Source organism: Amblyomma maculatum, chromosome 6 (genome assembly GCF_055883805.1).
Source record: "Amblyomma maculatum isolate TAMU_Amacu chromosome 6, ASM5588380v1, whole genome shotgun sequence".
In the NCBI taxonomy this organism is placed as follows: domain Eukaryota; kingdom Metazoa; phylum Arthropoda; class Arachnida; order Ixodida; family Ixodidae; genus Amblyomma; species Amblyomma maculatum.
This window is the reverse complement of record NC_139349.1, coordinates 35509837-35536020: the sequence shown is the minus strand read 5'-3', so window position 1 is coordinate 35536020 and position 26184 is coordinate 35509837. Positions and strand designations below refer to the sequence as shown.

Here is a 26184-nt window from a genome sequence, read left to right as displayed (position 1 = left end):
AAGCATCAGCGGCCATTATCAAATTGCGAGAGAGAAAGAGGGAGAGAAACACAAATTTACTTGAGCCTACACAAGAAAATGTCAGCCGCATGCAACAAAAATTCTTAAGAGCAGCAAAATTTCTGCAAATATTTCTGAGAAAGCAGGAAGACCTGTAATGTAGAATTCATAACACAGTGACGCTGCATGTACCGATGTCAAACGTCATTTTCTTTAATTTTTTTTTTTTTTTTTTTTTTTGCTGTAGGAATGACAATGGATTAAGTTGTGCATATTTTTGTACATTTTCCCGTATGTGCGTCAACTTCTGTCATATTTGGTGGCGCATCGAATAAGCCCCTCGCTGCGCTCATCATTTGTTCTTAATGTGTTTAGTCGTTTAGAGCAATTACAAATCGTGCAGATCAACTTCTACGATTTAGGAGAGAAAAAAATGTTGCAACCTTATATACACTGCAAAGATATACCGCTTGCTCGTAAGCTCAAAATTATAGCCATTTTTATTTCAGTGCGAGACTTCAAAATCATTGTTCCAAGAAATAAAAATAAATATTTCGTCGTTGCGACAGACCGTATAATTACAAATTTCCAGCTTGTCTGGTGCTGTGAGCAACTTGAACTAGACGTACGCGAGCCTGAGAGTAATGCGGCAAGGACGAGGAGAGGGATGAGGAGTTCCTCAAAATCACTTGTCATGCTTTCCCTTCGCTTAGGAGAGACTTTGGCCTACGGTCGTACTGCCTGACGCGCATTCAGACAAGGAGCTTAACCAGCAACTTTACATGCATATGTTAGTGTCTGTCCCCTATTTTATGTATTTTCTTCCCTAGCGGGCGTGTCCTGCGCAGTCATTAATCGACAGCAAGACGACGACATATGTCAACATCCGCCAGGCCTGGTGGCTCCCTGTCACCCTCGAAACCCTTGATGAACCTCTTTTATTCGTTATTTCTAGTGACCGTCACGTGTAAGCGCAGGCCTAGCTCCCTGTGGTAGTTGTCACTGGGAGACTTTTGAGCCTTTAGATAGCGTCTGCTGGAATATCCTTTTATCTGCGTTCTAACGTCCAACAGATAGCCGATAGTCACGAGCACAGTGAACGCACAGCTAGATATGTTCGCACAGCGTGCGCCCGCTTGAAGCTGCTTCTAGAAACTTGTCATTGCAGGGCACTAAATATGGCGGAACTGGTTGTGACGTCATCCACGCTTGGCGACGCGAAACTGGGCAGTGGGCATTAATCTGCAATGTAGGGTAGGCGCAGGCGAAGTACGGAAAGAACCCATGACACATTGTGTGTAGCACATCGTGCACTGAGCTTGCCTACAATGCACTGAGTGTGTAGGGCGAATTGGTACAGAGACATGATTGAAATAACGCACTGCGCTACAAAAGATGAATATTGAACACGTAATGAACACGACACGTGCGCTTGTCCTGTTCATAACGTGTTTAATCTTCGTCCTTTGTAGCGCAGTGCGTTATTTCAACCTATAGTAGACACAAGAGAAGGCACAATGCACACTGCGGGCCTATATTCTCCATGTATGTGCACCCGTGAGGAAAAGTGGAGAGATCACGCGAACCGCTACGATTTCTTTTTTTTTTCTTCTGTATAAAACGACGTTCCGCACAAAATTACTTTGGCGAGATGGCAACCATATTTCAGTTCAGTTCAGTCGTGTCCGACTCTTCGTGACCCTATGGACCATGTCACGCCACGCTTTCCGGTCTCTCACTATTTTACTAACATCACATAATTTCATCTGCAGCGCCTCGAAGATGCCATCTAACCATCGCGTTCGCTGCCTACCCCTTCTCCAGCGACCCTCAACCTTTCCCAACATCAAATCTTTCTCCAGCCACTCCTCTCTTCTCATCAGATGACCAAAGTAGCTGAGCTTTAACTTTAGAATTTGACCCTCCAAAGAGCAGTCAGGGTTTATGGTTAACAATATCGACTGATTTGATCTTCTGGCAGTCCAAGGAACTCTCAAGAGTCTCCGCCAGCACCACAATTCAAACGCATCAATTCTTCGGTGGTCAGCCTTCTTCACAGTCCAACTCTCGCATCCATACATCACAACTGGAAAGACCATAGCACGGGTTCTACGGATCTTGGTTGGCAGACTAATGCCTCTACTTTTTACTAGGCGGTCAAGGCTATAACCATGGCTCTAAGGTACATTATGCATATCTCAGAAATAATCGTTTCAATACCAGAAAAGCTTGCGGGAAGTTTTCTCAAAGCGCATGGTTTCTCCAGTTTTGCTCACGGCTGTACATTCTGGGAAGGCATATTACCAGCAGTAACGTCTGGCTGCATATGTGGCTGCAGGGCTATTAGCGGTATATTTAATCTAAAACACTGTTGGCTGTCCACCTACCCGCAATTCACTGTTGGCGACCTACAGAGCTCAATGCCTGCACTGTTCATGACCTCCCTACATGCAGTGTCATTCCAGGTAGGTAGGTATGTAGGTATCTTACGCTACATTGCGTAAAATTCACAGCATTGGCAAATATTTCACAGGTCTTAATCTATTCCTTTTACTTAAGGCCTGGGGTTCCTGTGGATAACAAACGTTGCAAAAAATCCAGATGCAGAGTGCGTGACCAATGGTCAATGGTCAATCGCCACCGTCCCCCCCCCCCCCCCCCCCCTCCTTGTGATAGAAAACATCAATCACCAAAAACGAGGACGGAAAAGAAGCAGCAAAACGACAGGACAGCACACATCGATGTCGTTTCTATGCTGATTTTTTATCGTCCTCGTTTTTGTCCCGGCTAGCCCACTCTAAATTTTTTTTTTTTTTTTTATCATGAGCTGACTCATGCCCTTCCACCCCTTGTCATTCAGCTTTTTTCAGTCGTGCAAGTGCTTATTTTTTCTTGACCCTGTCTTTTTCGTGCTGCTTCCAGGCTTATACCTGGAAGCAGCACTTATGTGAAAATATATATGGCTGCTGCACTCGACTCCCGCTAAATTATTTGGATATTGAATATTAATTGTTTACGGGTAATATTTAATGCACATGGTTGCTCCATTGCTTAGCATACACAGACATTTCTAAGTCGAGCCTTTCGGGAGCAGGGAACTGACGGCGTTGCATACCGGAACAAATTATGGTTACCAAATGCTGAGCTACTCTCCCGCATCAATTAAATAAACAGTCTGAACGAATGTATATATAATGAAAAATCGGTTGTTTTATGTTTGATCTTCTTTGTAAAAGTGATATTGTGCTATTTACCACTGCAATGCCTCTGTAGGGTGCGTCGGCCTCGTCAAGCCTTTCTACTGGCTTTTTGCCGGCGCACCCAACATCATCAAGATGTTAAGTAACACATTATTCTTATTCTTAGATTGGACACGTCTAGCGCCGCCTCATGCTGAAGATATCCAGCTGACAACCGGTCCTACCGATAAGACAACTTTCACGCGCAAGTACACTAGGATGGAGCATGGTTATTGCAGCCTTCCCGGAAACTTTCCTCCGTGACTTTGACACCGCGGGCAAGACACGGTAACGTCACCGAACTAACGAAAATGTCGCTTACAGAAAGAGTAGTCAAGCCGCTAGCAAAATACACTCTGCACTCTTAATTACTTCCATGTTTTTGTTCATGAGCTCTGCCTAAATTACATTTCAGCTACTGTCAGCGTTGTTGTGCTTTTTCAAGAGATATATTTTCTGCTCAATGGATTCCGCTTCTTCTACTTTGCAGTCAGGATGATTCCCCCCCCCCCCCCCCCCCCCCGCTCTCCCCTCTTCTCTCCCCTATTATTTTGCCCGCTCTGACTAAAGAAAAAAGAAAGTACTTCTGCAATTGCTACTGAAGTCCTCCGGCTAGTCTCTGTAACAGCTTGTCTGAAATTTCGGTAATGCCGCCTGCAAGTGTTTCATGTTCGACAAAAATAAACTCAATATAACAGCTGATATAACTACGACTTTATTGAACTACAGATGTTACAGAAAATGAATCTAAGTTAAAAAAAAAAATTAGCTGTGGCTTGTCGTTACGCGGAAGCAACCTGCATGGCTATAGCTTGGGTGCGGCTTCAAAGTAAAGATATGGCTTTTGCGCATAGTAGTTTACTTTATGGTTTCAGCTTTATTTATGCCATAGGGGAATCACTTCACGTATGAGCACCCCTTGCCTCTCGTTGTTGACCATTCTCATTCAGGTGTAGAAGACTCCTAGTGGCATGACATTGTCTGTACGTCGAACTCCAGTGCACACTGCCGCCACAACGTTCGAACGAACCTTCTGCCCAACAACTCGCTGTTGTCGTTCGCTTCTACCAACTACCAAGTTATCTGTCTTCTTCTTCTTTTACTTCTTTTTCTTCTTTTTTCTCCATCTTCTTTTTCGTATTCCACAGTGTCACGCCGACGGCTTGAAAACCCACCGCATTGTAGCTTTCGCTAAAAAAAAAAAAAAAAAAAAAAAAAAAAAAAAAAAAAAAAAAAAGAGAGAAAGACATGAAAGCGTTTTTCCGGATTTTATTAAAGCTGATGTTGAGAGTTATGCGAAGTATACAAGTCAAGAAAAATGCGGAAGATGCTCCTCAGAGGAAGTTCTTCATCCAAAGGTATTGACCGACCCTCATGACGACGGGTTTTCTCGGATTAAAGTTTGATGTGAACCTCCATTCATCCGCCACCCTCTGTGTTGTTCGGCTTGGAGGTTCGGAGGGATTATTCACGAAAATCGGTTGGTGCTATTGGCATTAGGGGCTCCTTTGTGCTGCAGAATTGGCTTTTTTTTTTTTTTTTGTTCTAGCCGATTGTACTATATTCCTTTTTGGTTCTACATATTTGGTCGGGCCCCGTTGTGGTGGTGCAGTTGTTTCAGGGCGTCCGACTACTGCTCCCAAGGATACGGGATCGAATCCTGGCCCCGGCGGCTGATTTTCGATGGAGACCAAAAGCTAGGCGCTTGTGTGCTGTGCGATGTCCGTGCACGTTAAAGAACCCCGGACGGTCCAAATTCCCAGAGCCCTCCACTACGGCGTCTCTCATAGCTTCGCTTGTGACGTAAAACCACACTAAAGAAAGCACATATGTGGTCAGACCATTTTCAAAGGCTCTTGACAACTTTCCAATAGACGCCTGAGCGTCAGGTCAGCTTTAAAAAGTTAATTATTTAATGTCGACCAAATTGCGAAAGTTCAGCGGAAGAAAAATTCAGTTCAGTTCAGTCGTTCAGTCGTGTCCGACTCTTCGTGACCCTATGGACCATGTCACGCCACGCTTTCCGGTCTCTCACTATCTTCCTAACATCACATAACTTCATCTGCAGTGCCTCGAGGATGCCATCTAACCATCGCGTTCGCTGCCTACCCCTTCTCCGGCGACCCTCAACCTTTCCCAACATCAAATCTTTCTCCAGCGACTCCTCTCTTCTCATCAGATGACCAAAGTAGCTGAGCTTTAACTTTAGAATTTGACCCTCCAATGAGCAGTCAGGGTTTATAGTCGACAATATTGACTGATTTGATCTTCTGGCAGTCCAAGGAACTCTCAAGAGTCTTCGCCAGCACCACAATTCAAACGCGTCAATTCTTCGGCGGTCAGCCTTTTTCACAGTCCAACTCTCGCATCCATACATCACAACTGGAAAGACCATAGCACGAGTTATACGGATCTTGGTTGGCAGACTAATGTCTCTGCTCTTTGCTAGGCGGTCAAGGCTAACCATTGTTCTCTTTCCCAGAAGCAGCCGTCTCCTAATTTCATGGCTGCAGTCTCCTTCCGAGGCAATCTTGGAGCCCAAGAAGAGAAAATCTGTCACAGCTTCCACTTCTTGTCCCTTGATGCTCCAGGACTTGATAGGGCAAGACGCCATGATCTTTGTCTTTTTAATGTCGGTAAACTTTACGTAACTGTTAACCATTATTCACCGGATTTCAATTCGGAAGAGCGGTTTGGTTTTTTTTTTTTTTTAAAAAACCTTGATCCACTTTAGTGTATCCAATGCAGCATATACATCCATCTCTCGGCGCAGATATACAACCTGCAGCAAATCGTCATCACTTTGTAGGATGTGTATTGCCTCGATCAGTCGACAAAGGCGGCGTGGCACGTTTGCATACTGTGAATGCAGATAGGCGACATTACCATAACAGTGCACTGCAATGAATACATAACGATATTTTCAAAGCTCAAGAATATCGTGTCATTAGATCAGTAACCGCAACACGCAATTCTTACGTGGCAGAAGGTAGCCCACTGATGAAACTTTTCTGGTTATCCAAGCAAAAAGCTATAAGCAACAGAGAAAATTATAATTAAGATCAATAATTTCGATGCATTTGGCGATCAAATTTCACTTAAGAACTAATTCCTTTTACTGGTCAGCGGAGCAACACGCGCCAAGTACGATGACCCATAGTTAGCAAGTGCTGCGTTTTTTAAAGGTTGCATCCAATTTTAAAATATACCTCCTGGGATGCAGTGCCCGCTTGCAACCAGGCATTTCGATTTTTTAGTGAAAGTCAACAGCTTGCCCTCCGCAGCTACCTCTCCATTAGTTTGTAGCGAAAATCGTGCTTTTTTTTTTTTTTTTTTTTTTTAAAGGTGAGGAATTCAGTGTATGAGTATGAACCAATGACATATTTTGCACTATCTACGGCGATCAAATTTGTTTCGTGAAACGCTACTCATGGCTGGGGCAGCAGCGTGGACCTACGCCACGGCGAATTTTTCTCTTTCAGTACCGTACTTGGCATAATCATAACCATGATTTCACTGAAGGCTCAAAGTGTTATTTTTCAAATACCATATCGTGGTTGCTCGTTACCAAACCCGAAACGTGTATGGGGGGAAAGTGTAATGTGTCGCGACAGATATATTTGCAAAGAGAGCCAACCGAAAAAAGACAAAAACAAATCTCTTATGCTTTAATTGCTATCAGTTCGTGCGATAAAAACAAAACAAATCATTATGCTTTAATTCGTATCTGTATTTATAAGGAATTTTTGAGAGCTAAGGTTGCTCTTCAAACCTCAAGGAACTGCGCAGCAGGCATTCCGGTTGGAAAAAGAAACGCTCGCATTCAGCAAAATATTGTACGGGAATAAAATTTTGACAGTAACTTAGCTGAATTTTGGAATAATATAGGAAATGCCACTGAAAATACGCGATTTGTGCAACAAACATAAATGTGTGAATAAAATATTCTAAATTATCACCACTGAAAGTTAAGAGCGCTGATACACGTTCCAACACTCGATTAGCATCAGAACAGTCATTCGCGAAAAGCGCTGTTGCTTCTGTGAAATAAAGGCTACGCAGAAAAAAAAAAAAAGAAACAAAAGAGGAAAATGTCCCAGTGCTCATCACGTTACGCCATCGCCCTACGAAAAACCAACAAGGGTTTTGACCTAGCAAACGCGCCTACTTTGTTCTGAACTGACCTAGAGGATTGTTTACTTCTACCTTTTCCCACCGCCCTTGAGAGAAAGGGGCAGAGCATGGGAGAGGAGAAACGCTCTCTTTCCTTGACCGGTGTTCCGGTCAACGAACGAGAACGGCATTGCCCAACCTTGCCCTCGCGTGATGCTCGCTGAAACGGGACAGACGGGCGGAGCTTCTGCCGCTTCGTAATGCCGAAAAATAAACAGCAGAAATAAACTGTGCTACAGCTGCGCAGAATCGCACTACAGTCGCACAGAGCAGCTCAGCGAAACCACGCAGCGGCCGTGGCAGCGCGGAGCTTGTACCCGAAAACGAAACTGCGGGCAATGCTTGCCATGTTTCAGCACCAGGCGGCGTGCGCTATCAGTGACGTCACTCTTGCGGAGGTATAAAAAGGAAGTCGCGGAGGGCGAGCGTGTAGTTTGCATCCACGCCACCCTTTGGGGCGGTATGAATCGTTCGGCTGAGTTCGCCTTATCAAGTTTAAGTAGTAAAGAGGCCGCCATGCCAGGTGTTTGTAGTAATTTTAGTAGTAGCTGTCCGGACAACACCATGAGGTAGGATTTCTTGTTTTCGTCTTTATGGAATTTTTTTGCCGGTGGAAATTGCCTTGTGAACTTGTCCCTCGTTTCGCCGGGCTAAGCCTAACTTTCGAGGCGAGCGTGACAGACCTTGATTACGGTCTGCTTACCCAGTTTCTTCATGGCGCTGCTTCAGCGAAGAGCTGGACTTGTAGGAAGCCAACAGATGCCGTGACAAGTTTTTTTTTTAAGTTTTCACGATGCCTTAGCGTAGTGTTTCTACGCGCAGTTAAATACGTTTATAAACTGCGACGCTCCGAAACGGGACGAAATTATTGTTTATGTTGAGCTTTGATCACTTCCTTACCGCAGACGGCTTGCCATTGTAAAGTTCGTTGCGCGTAGGCATTGTCCAGTGACAGGCGTTGCGTACTGTTTGGATCGGCAGTATCCAAACTGAATGCTATCGTGTCTTTTGTTGTCCCGTGACCGTGCCTCGGCGGAACTTCCCGTTGGCTGCCATATCCGCGACACTGCCTTCCCTCGCCTCCTCGCCCGATTCTTTTCGTTGTTGGGATTTCAGGCATTTGCGTACGTCGATGCTGTGACCCAATTGTGTTGCGCCGCAGGGTGTTACGATGACATAGCTTTAACTGTGGCACTGCCACAGTGCCCGTTTTAAAGGTTCCTAATGCGGGCAGTGGATTGCAGGAGGTAAACTGTAATAATGCCATTATCAGATTGAGCACCCCCCTCCCCCCACCTTGATTATTGCATAGGGAAAAAAATTCGTTTTCAGATGCCAAGGTTACTTTCTTGCAAGACATCTTCATTTTTGTTTGGGCACAATCTGCATTGCTGCCCGTGCAGACATGTAAATAGTGGAATCCCGTCTTCGCCAATATTCAGGCACCGCGTGGGGTCGTGGCCTTTCTCGTGCGCCTTTATCTCTGCGTTGCTCCTTCCGTTGTCTGAAAAAATTCGAGCCTCAAAACTCATCTCTCCGCTTCTGTTCCATTACGAATGGCAATATTTTTCTAGGCCGTGACGTTTTCTGCTCCTGATATGGATTCTTGCACCTCAATTTTTGTTTTCGGGCACCGTTCAGAATGTCTCGTGGAATTTATCGCGGCAATGCAGTACTTATATCTGTCTAGAATGATTAGACATTGTTAAAGCTCTACTTTTCTCAGAAGAAACGGGAAGGCCTTGACGTTACTGCAATCGCTGCTTTTGAGGCCTAGAAAGGTGTCCATAATTTAAGTATTTGTTTACAGAATTTCATCTGAAAATTGGTCAGGCTTACTTCCCGCTACTATAAATAAGGTTAAGCTTTGCCAATGTTTAAATTGAAGTATAGATAACAGCTGAGCACTAGGTGGCTTTGGGAGATAAAGGCCTCGTGTCTACTGCCATTGACTGTAAGTCAACTGTTAGCTGTTTGTGCATTCGCCGCCTGTTATAGTTGCGAGTGGAGTGGCTGTTGCAGACTGAATATACTGCCTCTCTTACTCCAAATGAAAGATGGAACACAGGAATGGACATTGCCTAATGCCATGCCAGGCTGATGCTAAACGCTGCCTAAAATCTTAGCTTAGCTTAGGGAAGCTTGCACAAGGTAAGGGGAGATAAATTCGTTCACACCCATTTTCTAGAAGCTTTGCTGTGTCTTCTGTATTTGTTGTGTGTGTCTGTGTGGATTGCATGCCTGCTGTTCACTTAAATGGTTTGGATATCCAGCTCTTCTGTGCTGTACTTTTGCTACAGTAGCTGCAAAACTTGTATATTGCTTCAAATGTTACATAAGCCTTCATCAAAGTTTTTGTGGCATACAACTTCCAAAAACGGCCTAAGTACTGGAATGTTCAAAACAAGCATGCTGTTCTTTCTTGTGGCCTGTTGAATATTTATGAAAAAATAAAAATAAATAAAAGACTACCATATGCACCACCAATTACAGGGGCCTTTGCAGTTAAAATGACTCGCAGTTCTAAGCAGCCAGTAATTAACATAGCTTGATATTCAGGATAATGAGCTTGCTTGTGCAGTGCTTCTATGTCATGGTATGTGTAAAAAACATCTTAGATTTAGTAGGTATGAAATTTCGGTGCAGTATTGCCTGGAGCAGGCAGTTTTTCTTGGGTCATAGTGTTTATCTTCAATGGTATGTTCAGTTTTTAATAACTGGAGTTTGCTGCATGTGTCTAGCTCATCTTGCTGGTACGTTCCAAGCCTGACATTCTTCCAAACTGTGCACTGAACGTTCAGTAAGCCAAGTAAACACATGTGCTACGGTAGGGCAATTTTATCTATGTAGTCAAATTCTGACAACAGTGTTACTTTGTTTTTGAAGGACTTTCAATAAACCAACATGGCATTGCAGTAGTCCATTGGTAGGCTAATGCTTCTGCATGTTTCTTTAGCATGAAATCTATGTGGGGGTGCTGCTGTCCATTTTGCTAGTTGTGCACTGCATACTTTGCGATACATGGACATGGATTCAGTACAAAGTTATGCCAATAATGAATGGGCTTTGGGTGTGCAATCATGCAATGTCTGACAATGGGGGGAAAAAAGGCTGTACATGGCAATGAAAGTCATGGCCCCACTATGATATGGACTCCTAAGCAGAGCATGAGCTGTGCTGATGTTAGATTGTCTTTCCGAATGCAGGACGCTGCTGCGTCACTACTGTATCTCTCTGGGTGCTGGGCCTCTGTGGTGCTCCTGATGCGCCCCATGCCGCCGACGTGTCGCTGTCAAGCACAGGAGGCAGCGGCGTGGGGTCTCTGAAAGCGCCCCCTGTGGACAACTCCCATGTTCGAGTCAGTTGCGAGTTCTTTCCCTTCCACTGTCTTCTCTTGTCGAACTGAATTGCTAACTGTACGGTGCGACCTCTTGCAGAAGGGAGGAGAGCTGTTTGCGCGGCAGTGGAGCGAGGAAGCGGTGCGGCTGACGTTCCGCTGCCGTCTGACGGAGCAGACTGAGGTGAACTGGGAAACTGTGCTGTGCGAGGGCCGGCTGTATGTGCAGCTGCCGTCCTGCGTGCTGCCAGATGGCTCCCGTGAAGCCTTCGTCACACTGCTCGAGTTTGCCGAGGAACAGCTGGGTTGCACCCATGTCCTGGTCTTCTTCAACAAGGATCGCACCGACAGAGGTACTAGGTCACTTAGGCTGCTTCTCCTCTTAAGCTTCTGAGGGTTGTTAGTTGAGAAAGAGTTGCACTATTGCTCTAAAGCTGGAGATATATTTGGCCGGTTCAAACTGCCAGGCCTAAAGCATCTGTTGATTTTCCTTTGCTGTTGCTCAGCTGCCTATTGCTGAAAGTGTAGAGGTGAATCTTACACAGCCTTTGGGAAAAAGTTTGCTTATATTGTGGCCAGTAACTTTCTTCTGCCCCCGTGGCAGGTTTTGTTTTCTTTGCCTTAAGCCATCACTTTGCCTGCCTTACGCCTTGTTTAGTTCGTGTTTACTCTTACAACTTGCTCTTTTTATTATTGCCTGATCAAGAGACTTTCGAAATACAGCATGTTTTTAATGCTTTCGAGACAATTTGGGGTGGCACTTTTCTCATCCCAGGAAATGCTCTGCCTTGTTAGTAGTTTTGGAGGCGGTCTGGCAGCTCCTGTTGCAATGTTTGCAACAGTCCTTGAACTGGCTGCTTGTTGTGATCGCTTGTGCACAGGAATTATCGGTTCGCACTTGCTGCATACGTGCTCGACAGCTTTTTTTTTCTATCGAATTGGGTGCAGGCATTGCCAGGTTGGCACCCTAGATTAGGCACGGCCATCATTTGCAGGATTTGTTCTTGCTTGCTTCTAAACTGTCTTATGCTCTTTCTTTTTGTGTAGCTGGCATTGTGCGCACGTTCATGTTCCTGGGATTCAGTGTTCTGGCCCCAGGACATCCCCTCGTGCCGCAGTCCACTTCTGAAGGGCTCCTATACATGGCTTACGCCATTGAGTGAGACATGGCAGACACCGGCAACCCACTACGCTTCCTGGCACTACTGCTGCACCAATAGTTTCTTCGTTTTGTTCCTTTTTCTGCAACTCTTTCGGGGAGGAGATCCAAAGTGTGTAACCTTTCGAGTTCGTACACTAGAAAGAAAGAAAAAAGGGTTCAAAATTTTGTGGCAAAATTTTTAATGGGTTGGGCAAAGCGATCAACTATTGGGATGTTGTTTCAGGGTGGGCATTTTCAGAGACCGCGCGTTAAATCTAGGGCTTGATATCCACAAGCGAGGCTGTAGTTTGCATTAGGAGTTTGTGCATCTGTTGAGCTACTGACCTACCGAAGGTGTGGCGGCATGATTATGTGAGAATAGGTGCGTGCGTGTGCGTTGTATGATTGCACCTGTCTAGTTGCTGTAGGGGATCTATTTAGAAGTTTGTTTGGGACCAATCCCGTCAGTGTTGGGGTTTAAACTAGAGGTTGGGCTATTTCCATTAGCACAGTAAACAAAACTTGGTGTGTTGAAATTTAAGGCACCCATTTACCTCGCTTGTGGTCAACTGGCTTCCTCCTGTGCTAGGCTAGCAGGACGTCTTGTAAACTCGTAAAGTTCAAAAATGTAAAAAAAAAATGCATAAACTGCCAAAAATGTTCAAAAAAGACAAATGGCCTTGTGTGCGTCATTTCTTCATACACGTTTTTTGCATTGTGAAGTTTTTTTTTTTTTTTGCTTCACAGTTCTTTTTTTGTTTTTGCATGTAACACATCCTTCCTTTTCTGTTCTCCACTACCTTCTGGTTCTTCCTTCTAGTACAAATAAAACATTTTGTCTTGCTGACCTTTTGTTTGCATATCATTTTTAATCTCTCACCCAAATGTGAGGCATACAAGGTGCCATGAAAATATTTTCACAAAAGCTGGGAAACACTTGCAAATGATTGATATTCTGTTTATCAATGTAAAGTTCACATCAATAGCATGAGGGCAACTAAGAATGCATAATAAGTTGAACAATTCCTTGCAACTGTAATTTGCAAAATTATGTAAATTTTAAACCAATATTGCCTCCACTCATTTGGAGGCTCTTGGTATTCATGTCTATTGTGTTGCTACCACTGGTGTGTTATAGGTGCTACATTTGTGAGGATCATTTTGCATATGGCATCTATTTTCATACAAGCAAATACTCCTAAAATAAGGAGCATTCTGCTTCTGAACGAAAGATTTGCAGCCAAGTAAGTCTGAAAGGTTTGAAGAATTTTCTACCTCTACTAGGAAGCGAAGCTAGTTTTGTTCCTAAATTGTTCCTTGAAGTTTTCTGCAGTGGATCTAATTGCCTTGGCAATGAGATATTACCAGCCCCGGATATATGCTGATTAGTGAATTCAGAGCATGATTACACCTGTTGATCTAGACAATATCAGACATTCAGTGGACTCTCAATTGAACACCCTTGGACAGAATTTGAACTGTGAAGTGAAGCATGCTACTCTTTTGATGTGCAGTGTGGCGAACTACAATTTTGTCAGATTACTATATCGAACCATGCCTCTGCAAGTAGTTTTTCTCATGACGGCAAATGCGCAGCCTAGGCCACATGCAATAAAAAAGTCAAGGGGCATTCTTGGGGTGGCCTCTCGAAATAATTTTCCGCACCACATTGCTGTCATGCTGTGAGGTCGGTCAACTGAAGCCTACGGTGGTGCTCGCTTAGCTTGTTTCTCTGCGAAAGGTGTTGTGCAAGCAAGCTATCGTCAGCCTCACTGCGGGCAGTGCAGGCCAAGGGCCTTGAGCATTTTTCTATTACCCTGTCCTGTGGCCACGTTATGCCCACAAGCTTGCAGTCGTGGTCTCTTATAAACCAGCCCTTTCATTGCCTTTGCATTATACACCTCTTATGTGGCCACTTCTATATTTTAGCTAGAATATCATTTATGCATGTTTGCTACCTGACCCACTATGCACTCTTCCAATCTCTCAATGGTATGCCTGTAATTGAATTTCAACCTCTTTGTTAAGCCTCCACATTTCTGTCCCCGAAAGTACAGCTGTTGTAAATTGTATGCTTTTCTCTTCAAGGATATTGGTAAACTGTCATTCATGATCTTAGAGCACCTGCCAAGTGTGGTGCACCCTTATTCTCATAGTTATTTCTCTCTCGTGGACATGATCTGTGGTACCTGCCCTAAGTAGATTATTCTCTTGCAACTTTCAACAGTTTGCAGTCTACCAGCTGCTGTTTCTTTTTCTCCTAGAATTCTGAATATTACTGTAGCCCCCCCCTCCCCCCCCCCCCTTGAGTTGCTTAGTAGGCAGTGTTATCAGCAAATTGCAAAGACATTCTCCTTTAACTTCTATCTCCGACTATTGACTGCTGGGGTCTCGATAGAGCTACATGCTTTCTTGCTATATATGAAAACTGGACATGGCCTATATGGGCTGGTCTAAACTTTCTTCATCACCTGAATGATGGTGTGAATATGGCCCACTGTCGAGTAGGCTCAACGAAAGCGAGCCTGGTCCTTTGTGGCCGATTGTCTAAAGTTGATTTGATTCTATTAGCAATTACCTTGACAATTATCTTTTATGCAAATGCAGAGTAGACAGTAAGCTGCAGCCAAGTCCTTCACGCCCCCTTTCTTGCAGATTAAAATGTTACAGCTGTTGTAAATTGTATGCTTTTCTCTTCAAGGATATTGGTAAACTGTCATTCATGATCTTAGAGCACCTGCCAAGTGTGGTGCACCCTTATTCTCATAGTTATTTCTCTCTCGTGGACATGATCTGTGGTACCTGCCCTAAGTAGATTATTCTCTTGCAACTTTCAACAGTTTGCAGTCTACCAGCTGCTGTTTCTTTTTCTCCTAGAATTCTGAATATTACTGTAGCCCCCCCCCCCCCCCCCTTGAGTTGCTTAGTAGGCAGTGTTATCAGCAAATTGCAAAGACATTCTCCTTTAACTTCTATCTCCGACTATTGACTGCTGGGGTCTCGATAGAGCTACATGCTTTCTTGCTATATATGAAAACTGGACATGGCCTATATGGGCTGGTCTAAACTTTCTTCATCACCTGAATGATGGTGTGAATATGGCCCACTGTCGAGTAGGCTCAACGAAAGCGAGCCTGGTCCTTTGTGGCCGATTATGTCTAAAGTTGATTTGATTCTATTAGCAATTACCTTGACAATTATCTTTTATGCAAATGCAGAGTAGACAGTAAGCTGCAGCCAAGTCCTTCACGCCCCCTTTCTTGCAGATTAAAATGTTAGCATCTTGCAAGATCCAGGTATGCTTGAGGTCTGGAGGCATTGCATATACAGGCCGATTTTTAAAGCACAGTCTTCCTATAGTCCTTCAATAAATCTACATTTATCTGATCCTCGGCAGTGAGACAGAGAGAAAAAAATTGAATGCAAAACAGAATTCGGCCTGCATTTCAAGTTCGCTCGATTTCCTATCCTCTGTGAGAGAGAGAATCAGGGTAAGACTAAAAATGTGAGGAAAATACTAAACGTGTGAAAAAATATGCAAAAATGAATACAAAAAGGAATTTCTAACAGTATGCTGCACTCTCAACTGAGTTGCATTTGTCGTGCTGCGAACTATTCACCTGTCCTAAACAGACCCATAAGCTGTTTGTGAACACAGAGTTCGGATAAAGTTTATGTTAAACAGTTTCAAAGTGGAAAACAGTTTCCTCATCAGCTGCGTTTACCATGTGTACCGTTTATGAGGCTTTCTTTACTTTCTTTATTGGCGAGATTTCAGAAGTCCTCGACACCTGCCTCAGACACTTATTGTCCCGATTACTTAGGCTACTTTAGAAATACGTGAAATCCTCAGCTACATTAATGATCTTATCCATATTGATAATGACATTCTCTTCCTTGTATCTTAGCATGGACCTCCAATTATCAGCTATCATGAGTTTCTTGAGGTACCTTCATTCATCGGCACATATTTCCTTGTGTCAGTTACATTAAACTTGCTAAGTTGACAGCCCTGCCAGTTCTGTTCTATCCAACTGTACCTTAATTTTAATGTGCGATTATTTCATTAATAATGCACTGTGTTAGCACGTGGTGAGGTCACACATTTGGCGTGAACCAGTCAGACCATAGCATGCGACACAAAAACTGCATGTGCATAACGTGTACTCTCTAATGTAAATGGGCCAAAGGAATTCCCAAGACTCTTCAAGTCAACACATTTATTAACTATATATGCACACAATATGTCGACCTGAAAAGCATGGTCAATTATTGTACACAATCCAAATAATATACATACACAACTCTCATGGAACCTTAAAAGCATAGCTAATGAAACAGCCACGCTTGTCGAGCATTTCTATACCTTGCATGCAAAATATGCTACGCTGAACAATGACATCTTGCATGAGCCTGTTATATGCTAGACTAGATACGAAAGGGCATTCGCACATTCTGACAGTCCACTGCAGGCACACGTTGGGGCTGACGGTTCTTAAAACTAGACGTCACGCAAAAGTCTCCTTAAATAGCATTCCTGGAGACTGCCCTATGTTATAGTGTCCAAGACTGAGCTGCCTTCCAGAACAGCAGCACACTCGGAAGTGTCTTGAGGATAAAGGAAACAGAAACGTCCCACAGTTACATTTTGTCAGATGGCTCGCGGAAGCAGCAGCTTGTTAAGAAGTTAGGACATAGAGAATGTGATCCTGAAACACGGAGAGCAGAAAAAACATAGCATGAAGCACAACGGCCAGGAACCTGTAAATGGAAGTATCTACAGTAGAAAGCAAGTGAATGCTCAAATCCATGCATCTAATAACAAACGACTTTGACATTACGTGTGCGGAGAGGGGACTGGAATACAACACGCAGACTTGCAAAGTTCACAAGTACTTAGGGCCTTAGCTTAGTGCAGCCAATGCCGAGACGCTTCGACAAAGCATGGAGTATGGGAAAGAGACAACTGAACAATTTATGCCGTTTTAGACAACAAACTCTCTGCCTAAGGCATTCTGCAATCGCAGGTGAGCTCTGTGTACTAGTTGTTCAGCTTACACAGTTGAAAATCAAGCAACAATATAAAAATGTTAAACTAGGACAACAGTCGTAAACCTATAAAAAATTTCTCAAACTAAACCTTGGTATATTATACATGGTACTACTGGCAATACTTTCCATACTTGATTCCAACACAACCAACCATAACTTACATGACTTCTTGGAATACGCATGCTTAGAGAACAGCAAATACACAGCCTCCTAGTCATTTATTAGCCTGCCACTTTCCATAAGCTAAAATATAGCTACAGTAGAGCCTCATTAATACGTTCCCAGTTCATAAAATTTCCTGTTTCATACGCACAAGATCGTGGGCAGTAAAACATCTTACATAGAGTTATACTATTTTTCTCCCGGTTAATATGTTCCCGCATAACACGATTTCCCGGCTGCTATGTTCGAAATTTCGGCAAATTGTGGTCATGTAATACGTTTTGCAACTGTCCGAACATGTGCTAACGAGCGCTCGCAACATAAAAAACTGATTAGCGGCACTCACCCGCCAGTTTCTTTTCTGCAGTGCCTAAATGCACAGGTGCGAAGCATTAAAAAAAGCCAACGAGCCAATATACGAGGAACCCGTTCCCGCGGAAACATGACTTAATGAAGAAAAATGCAGTGGCTTCTTTGCAGTGCCCTAGGGGCATAGAGGTGAACAATTTTATAACTACAACTATTCGGTTGAGTACGAGCGGGCCAGGTCTGGGGGACTTGGCATCAGCAAAAACGCGACTGCAAACGATGGCTTCTCCACATGTCACTGGTGCAAGAGGGCAAAGCATCCGGAAACAACCAAGAAGTGATTCCGTCTCGTCATCACCTTCTGTGAACCGGACTTGTTGCTAAGTATCTTCCGCACTTAGGCCAAAGCAAATGCGAACTGAATTCTGCGAGAGCAAAAAAAGGGGCTGTACATACTTGATGTTTATAAATGTGAACCTACACTTATATGCTGTGAAATCTTAATTCTAAATGCCTGTGTATCTCATTCAGAATTCATTTTTTTTTTTTCTTCAAAATCGGGCAGTTCAGATTATATGTTTTTTCTGGATTAAAAAAACACGCATCAACGAGGTTTTACTGTATTTGATTTTGATGACACAGACTACTCTGATGGCACCCTACATCTAACGCCATGAAGAAACATTACAACTAGCAACTTATAAGCGAAGCCTGAAGGAAACGAACCAACAAGCACAAATTTCAGCAAAACTGACTTGACAATGGCCCTGTTCTATGCCCTCCTTTCCTAAGAAGTTCAGCAGATAATGCCCCTGACGAGCAAAATGATACTACAGGTTTCTTGAACACAACAGATCCGTGCATAAGCTCAGTACAGTATTTGACCAGCTAGGCATGTATAAAACAAAACGCATGATCATGCATGACATACACAAGAGTCTCGCATAACTTGAGCAATACAAGAATTAAAAGGATCCATTCATCTTGCACAGGCAGCAGTATGTGCCTCACATACAATAATTCATCAGCTAGCACAACAATTAGCAGGGGTACTTGAAAACTTCCAACGAAGATTTACAGGGCACCGGCAAAACATCTCGTAGTTCGCTCGTAACATCAATGAAAAAAGATATGCTTTGTTTGACACAAACACATAAAACAGTTGTTTTCAGCATTATTGACTTGCATGCCATAATAGTGGATCATTGCCTATGTGTGCTATTGCAATCCTATGCCAATAATTGGACAAAATTTCACACATATGCTCACACACAATTGCCATTTATAAATTTGAACCAAACACAAGTGCAGCTTGACTACAAGAAAACGCATGCAATGGGCCAGAATTTTTTTTTTTTTTCACAAATTGGCAGTTAGTGGAGATACACCACAAGTCAGGAATATAGCACAAGTTATACAAGATTGGTGAGAAACTGAAATGTTCTCTAAAAGACCACAGTGCATAAAAAAAATTTTCATTTTTTTTTCTGCATGCTGGGGAGAGGATGGAGGAGAGGAGAAGCATCATTTTCGATCGCAAATAAGTTTGGTGCTAATGAAGTTCGCTTAAAAAATTTTCATTGTGAAAAGGACTGATGGGACACTTATTGCTAGAGCCGTTTTCTACTTTTAGTAAATAACTTTTAATAAGCCCTTTAACTCCACCGGATTGCTCAGTTTCATACAGTGAAGCCAACGAAGCTGACTGAAAGCTTCCAGGACCTGCTGCGTGGCCTGCTTAGTAGCTGTAAGTGGTGTGGAAATTAAGTGCACTATAACTTTAACGAGATATTACCCTGTTTATATAGTACAGGTAACAAGATTAAATCTGTCACGACAGGCCAACAGTTATATCCAAACATCACCCACTGCAGCTTTGATGCACGCTGTAAACCCAGCAACACTAACCAACGGTGCACTTCCCGTCGTAGCCGGATACTGAGCCCCAGTATGCTGAAAGGCCTCACATCAATGCTTCCACTTCCTAGGTTACGTATAGGCTTAACTACTACTATGCTTTGCACAGAAAACTACATTGCAATCCCCTTCAAGGTCATTATATCCAGAATTGACTGTATATATGTATAATTTAAAACCATAAAAAAAAAAAAAATCCGGAAAATCCTGCAGTGATATGCATTTCAGACATTCTGCACAGACCCTTGAAGTAGCACATGGCAATGATAACACTCACTGTGCGTCCAGGTAAGTACCTTCTCAAATTCACCTGGATTGACAGCGTTCTGCACATCACCACTATCGGAAATATAAAAAGGAGGAAAATATCTACAGGTGTCAACTATTCCGATCAAGGCCATATAAGATCGCATACTGCACAACCTGAGTGCAACTGTCACATTTTTATGCCTTATCGTTTCAAACTTCAGTTATTGTGGCAACACATGAAATATAAAACCGTGCTTCAAATATGTATACAACAGCATCAACATCACTCAAATAAAAAAGAAAAAGAAGGCGGAGGAGCGCATCAGGCATGCTTAACAAGCTTGAGAGCGAGTACAATATTTACAGAGGAAAAGTAGAAAACAATGTCAGGACATCAGTTTACGAAAAGGAGAAAAATAAACCACACTGCAGTGCATTAAAAGAAACCATTACTAAACAGTACTGACATGGTGCAGGGTAAAACCTGCCTATGTATACAACATATGTAAATATAGAAATATAGAGATATATAAACAAATGTACAACATTCCATCTCTGCAACAACTATGCTTCGAACATGCCATTGCCAGAAACAATTTAACTGGGCAGGCAATAATGGGGTGCCTTAAACAGAAGCAAAACAACAGTTCTTGTAAATAAAACTATGGAGCAAGCATTTTTCGACTCCTAGCCGCAGAAAAACGGCAAGACCATGTGGGCCCCATGACAGCAAGAAGGGAGTCTAGAGAAAAATACCTCGTCTTATAGAATATGCCGTGCTCCTCAACAAAAGCTGAATGAAAGTTCAGGCTTAGGTCTACTGGTTCACAAGTGGTTCACTAAAAACATACAAAGAACCCAGTTACCTAACATGGCGTTTTTAGAATTCACGTCTATCACTTTATGGTCGGATACATTGCCCACCTCAGATTGCAGCTCAGTAGCTTCATGCAAATTTTGCATTTTCACTCATCCTAAAAACAAAAAATATAGGTTCATGCAGGTATATATTAAAGTGACACCTTGTTGTTGAATGCTTCTATGACTACACATTTTGTTGTGAAGTGCTACCTTAATGTACCATACTTGCCAGCAATGCCCTACCTTCAGATTTTAAAGCTGTAAACTTCTGTCATGCACAGGCTGGTAAGGGTTGCCACGTTATTATAAAACATTAAAAATGCTACAAGACTGAGAACTGCACTGCCAACATAGCTTCCAAAACTGTTTTGTCAAGCTCAATGCCAGTAGTAACTTATTACGGAAGAGTTTTTAATCCCTCAAACGTTTTCCACAAACAATTAGAAAAAAAATTATATTAGCAAAGAAGTTTCGTAGGTCAACCAAGACTTGCCCCATAAAGCAAAGGCAGTCACTGCGTGGAAGAGCCCTCCTCCATGCTGGCAGCTGGAACGTTGTTATTTTCAAACAAAACTAGTTATCCTTACTCTCAACATATCCTCCCAGCTAGGTAAGACTCTGTTACTCTCTCGAATTTGTGCAACAATCGCGTGCACTGCAACAGCAGTGATCGCGCCAGAACACAAAGCAGGCGAAGCTTGGAAAAAAAAAAAGGAGGGCCCATTTCCTGTTGTTTATCACATGTTTCACTGCTTTTTGCTGACCCCAATTACCGCAATGGTTGCAGCTGAGCGACACAAAAACTCATCAGCCATGTGCAGCATTGCCAGCCCCGACGCTAACACCAACGCAACGAATGTGGGGGGTAGGTATGTACTTCTGGCGAAGAGGATAAAGTGGATTAACTCAGGCTGAATCTGTGCTCGGCCCCGTCGGGCAGCATGATGGTGACAATGCGGCTTGTCACCCACACCAGCCGTGCCATCTTGAGCGGGTTGGCCCGCACGCTGTCCGGCAGGGGTGGCGTCGAGTAGGTGCGCACACAACGCGTCTGTGCGTTGCCCAGCCCAAACAGGCCAGCCGCCGTCTGCGCGAAAATGAAAGGCATTGCGGAGTTCACAATTAAGTATGTGTGGTCAAGAATATTGCACGTCAGGGCTATATGCACTTCTGAACTAGTTCAGCACGTCGAACACTTCCACTGAGTGTGACCCTAATCTACTTTCTTCCCTTCCTTACAAATTTTGAGATTTTGACACTTAGTCAGATTGTAATGACCCTGAACTGTTAAAAGAGGTTGAGATACAAAATTTCTTGGTGCAGTTTACTTTCCAACTATGCATATTACATTAGTAAAAATGGATCACTACATGGAATTTGCCAGGACTCAATAATTTTTCTTTGATCGTTAACTGAAGGTTCAGATGCCAAAAGTATGAGATAATGTGACGCATATAAAAAAGCGGAAATAGGTTTACTGGTTTGTAGTTTTAAGCCATGTGAACTCTTACATTAAGCTGCTCAAGAAGTTGGAATGACAGTGACTGGACAAAGAGAAATTATTTTAAAATGTTTGGAGGTCCCATGTGATCGTGTACTTGTGATGCCGTAACCATCTTTCGTCAACCTGAAACTGCCGCAACTGATTGGCAGACTAAGTTAAATTAATTCATGCTGTGCCCCAATGTCTTACACATAATTACAAAGCAGAAATACATTAAGGAAAATGTGGCACCTCTAAACCTGTAGAATTTTTATAGTAATGCCAGAAGTTAGCCCAGGATGCACAGCAATAAAATTTTATATCAACCCTTTACTCAAAGCAATGCTTCTAAAAAAAAGAAAACGAAAGTGGTCAACTTCGCACATTCTAAAGGAGTCCAAAAGGCGAGCGTAACTGCACAAAGCATACAACAGCGTGACAGTCCAATGCCAGCTTCTTCACTGTTGTCACACAATCACTGTTTTAACCTGACCATCTGGCAGCCATACCCACTTGAAAGCTTTCAAATGGGCAAGGTGTACTGATGTCTCAGCTAAACGTAGCCAAATTTAAAGGAAAAAAAAAGAATAAGTGCCCAGTAAAATTAGCTAAGGGCTATTGCGAGAGTCGCGTGGCCTAGTCTAGTATATTTTTGTTCTCCCAAGTTAAGTAGTAAAGTCTAATTAGCAATGGTTCATTTCTAACTGTACAGTTTCAGAAATAAAGCCACAATTTACTGTTTAGTTTCATAAATAAAGTTTCAATTGAGCAGTTGTACGCATGCATTACCACACGCTTCTTTTCTTCACAACCTCTTCTTTCAAGCACGGCTGCCACGCCGCACCTGCTAAGGACTAAGAACCAGGCAAAGAATCACCTGCGGGCTGTGTGATGTCAGTACAGGTTAAAGAACCCCAGGTGGTCAAAATTTCTGGAGCCCTCCACTACGGAGTCTCTCACAGCCTGGGTCGCTATGGGGCATTAAACCCCATAAACCAAACCAAACTAATCTTAGGAACCGCTGTTGCCCCCCAGTAACAGTGTCAGTAGTGTGCAGTGAGTGTACGGCAACAAATGGCAGTGAAAATGGTCTCACCTGCCAGAAGCATAGCTTGTTCTCCCCACTGGAGTAGGTGGCCAGGTATTTGCCATCCGGGGAGAACGTGCAGGCCACCACAGATGTAGAATGGGCCGTTATCACCTGAAGATACGGGGTGAGAAGAAGCTCAGTGCCACGAGGCGGTGCATGCACTCAGCACAGTTTGGAACTTCGCCATCTCATCAAAGCAATCCCTACGTCGGGAGAAAAGCAGGTCTCCCGATACTGATGCGGAGAGAGAACCCATGCAAAGCGCCCCTCTATTTTCCCATGATTCTGCAAAAAAATTGCAGATTTGGGCGTCTCTTGGTAAGATGCCCGATACCAGTCATGCTCTCCTTTTAATGCATTAGTGTTGGAGCTCTCATGTCAGGAAAATCTGTTCGTCTGAAGCCTCGGTTGCCAGGTGGCAAAGTGGAGAGAAGGAAAGTGGAAAAAGAAAGAGAGGAAATCTAACCGCACACACACACAATGTGCAGTTAGATTCATTTACGATACCTATTCATATCAAATTAGCTTGTCGTCTCTAAAACCAGAATCTGCCCTAGCAAGCCCTGTGCTTCATTGCCGCATCGCCAGCATAAACCTGTTTCATAAGTTCTTTCACAGCGCCCATGATTACGCAGGCTACATCACATCACCAGCTCGGATATCTTATTGCACTGGCCATATTCTTCAAGTTGCCAGGCTTCGGTCCCATACGACGAGATTCGCTGCTTCCTTTCACTAACCAGCATCAGATTGGAACGACCTTTCCCACATCATTGCTGCTATCACCTGTCTATCAGACTTTTGCAAAGCAGTAACAGATAATATTATATGCTGAACTTACATGGCAACCATTGTACTTATTTTTCTGCATAATCCACCAGGGGCTTATGCAATACCCCTGCGTGGGTAGTTAAGGTATTAAACTCAACTGAATTGAGATGGTAGAGAGGAGGTGCTACATACCCGTCAGTAGCAATGGCAAAGGCACTACATTCAAGAATACCCTTTGCATGCATCATCACCTCGTATTTGGCTGATAAGTTTTCCAGGTCACCACGCATTAAAATACGATACACTGGCATGCCAGGTAGGATTTTCTCACAGAAAAATGCTCTCACCCACCTGAAGCCTGTTAGTCAACATTATGCATGCATTCTACGCTGACAGGTAGCAAAACTTTAGAAAAGTCGGCTGCTCCTCGAAGTGCAGAAGCCTTGTGGTTAAGTCATTTCAAAGAGCGCCATCTTTTTTTTTTCTTCAATTTTTGTTTGGCTCAGACTTTCGCTCTTGCATTTACACCATCTACATGGATGTGCCTCTGAGGTGTATCAAAGTGAGCACGTGCTGCGATGGCATCATCGCGAGGGAAGTATGGCATCATAGCGACATACACAGTAACAATTTTTCTTCTAATAAAGATGACTTTTGTATAAAAAAAATTGTACAGTCATCTACGGAAGATGAAATGGGAGATCAGTTTGTCTTTATTACATCTAAGTTTATTATAGCAGGGTCGTACTTGCCAGACTATTCAATACTGCTACTAAAAAACTCAACATAAATAAAACCCCTTAATGTCCAGCTTAAACCTCATGGCACAAAGGTCCTTGGTTGAGAGAGCTCAGACAGCGGCTTCAGCCAACGATGTCCTGGACTGAGAACTCAGCCAACCCCACCCTAAACTCCACCGCAACCCCCTATTTCTCTTAAATAAATGTTTTCTACCGCTACTACTATTTCAGCTAAGTGGAACTGTAAACACCATAACAATGACAATTAAGGCATTTAGTTCTTAACACTTCTAAAACAGCCACAAACAGAACTTTTGTATTTTTGTCTCTTGAGAGCATACACTAGCTCTCAGATTAAAATTTCGGAAAAGTAATTGTAAAAGTTAAACTTAAAAAAGAAAAAAAAAAAAAAGGCTACATACCTGTGCTTTGGAGGCCCTCAATTCATACAGGGTCAGGCTGCCATTCTTGGCACCAACAGCAATGCGCCGTGTTGCCCCACAGTAGCTGACATTGTTAAACCTGGTTTAACATGTTAAACATGTCTCAGAGCACTGTGTTACGAATGAAAGCTTCCAGAAAATCAAAAAGCCTACAATAAAAACCAAGCAAAGAAACGAAGCATGTCTTATCAGCCTCCTTATGATCTTGTATGTTAGTGTGAGCTATTTACAAACCACGTATCCTTACACGAAGCTCTACTGGAACACCTGGTTTGCGGATTATTAAATATGAAACAAAATTAACAAGTTGGTATCGGTCAATGAAGTTTTGGGAGGCTAAATGCCAACCTATGCCCCATTCAAGCGGGCAGCTTTGAAGAGCCATTGTAAGGAACAAAACCACAGATACGACAGGACAGAGGCAAGGCAACAACACGGGGCGGTACCGACAGCCAGGTACTGTCCTGTCGTTTCCACGGTTCTGCTCCTTAGAATGTCCCACCAACTGGCTTACACATGCTCTACTAAGCTCTGCTCAGTGCCACGTTTGCTCTGCTAGTTATCGCTTATACTTCGCAGAGCCTTGGTGACATTTTTGATAAAAATATGGAGCGATGCAAAACACACACGCATGCAAAAAGCAATGTGGTTAAAACTAATCTGGAGCCTTCTACTACAGTGTGCTCCATAGTCCACAAACTCGCTTTGGCAAATAAAGGTCCGTTAACTACTAGCCACAATCATATATGCCTTGCTTCATACTTGGACACTTTGTGGTCACTGTTGTGCTCGGTGGTACAAGCTAAACTTGACTACAAAAAAAGACCTGCAGCAATTTACTTTCAGAGAATGGGGATAAAAACTATACTAAAGAACAAATTCCCAGGAGATACAAGCTCGACACATACCTGCAGATGGCAGGGAAGAGCTCATTGAGGCCACGCAACTTGAGTTGTGTCGGATCGAGGCAGTGGAGTACAATGTCCATCACCTTAGTCGTGCAAGCAGAAAAGGCAGGAATGCACAGACACACAAGCTTAATTATACATGGGAAACAATACACTCGCTGGCTTGGAAACTTTGCACCATACATCAAGAAAAAATTAGTTGTTGTGGTGTAGCTCTGGTTAACCCTAGTTGAATTGTGAAAGCAATGGCAGAAGCTTCTTTTGCCTGTACATTATTCCCCTACATGTCTGCGTGTCGTAGGGGTGACA

General features: G+C 43.3%; 2 protein-coding genes across 9 annotated transcripts in view; one reads left to right on the top strand and one right to left on the bottom strand.

Moving 5' to 3' along the window:
- The window catches only part of Oda (Ornithine decarboxylase antizyme), a 48140-nt gene extending 35403 nt beyond the window's left edge, over positions 1–12737 (top strand). Inside the window, exons 2-4 of the mRNA XM_084607842.1 lie at positions 10619–10770; positions 10850–11102; positions 11797–12737. Coding sequence (XP_084463968.1) covers positions 10619–10770; positions 10850–11102; positions 11797–11912 — 521 coding nt within the window. The 3' untranslated portion in view covers positions 11913–12737. The remainder of the gene's footprint in view (positions 1–10618; positions 10771–10849; positions 11103–11796) is intronic.
- Positions 12738–17938: 5201 nt separating this feature from the next.
- Positions 17939–26184, bottom strand: part of Rbcn-3B (WD repeat-containing protein Rbcn-3B) — a 55853-nt gene continuing 47607 nt past the window's right edge. For all 8 annotated transcript variants that reach the window (XM_084606438.1, XM_084606444.1, XM_084606446.1 and 5 more), the window contains 4 exons: positions 25876–25958; positions 24947–25046; positions 23020–23124; positions 17939–21527 (listed from right to left, as the gene is read on the bottom strand). In XM_084606438.1, the coding sequence (XP_084462564.1) occupies positions 21342–21527; positions 23020–23124; positions 24947–25046; positions 25876–25958 (474 nt within the window). In that variant the 3' untranslated portion in view covers positions 17939–21341. The remainder of the gene's footprint in view (positions 21528–23019; positions 23125–24946; positions 25047–25875; positions 25959–26184) is intronic.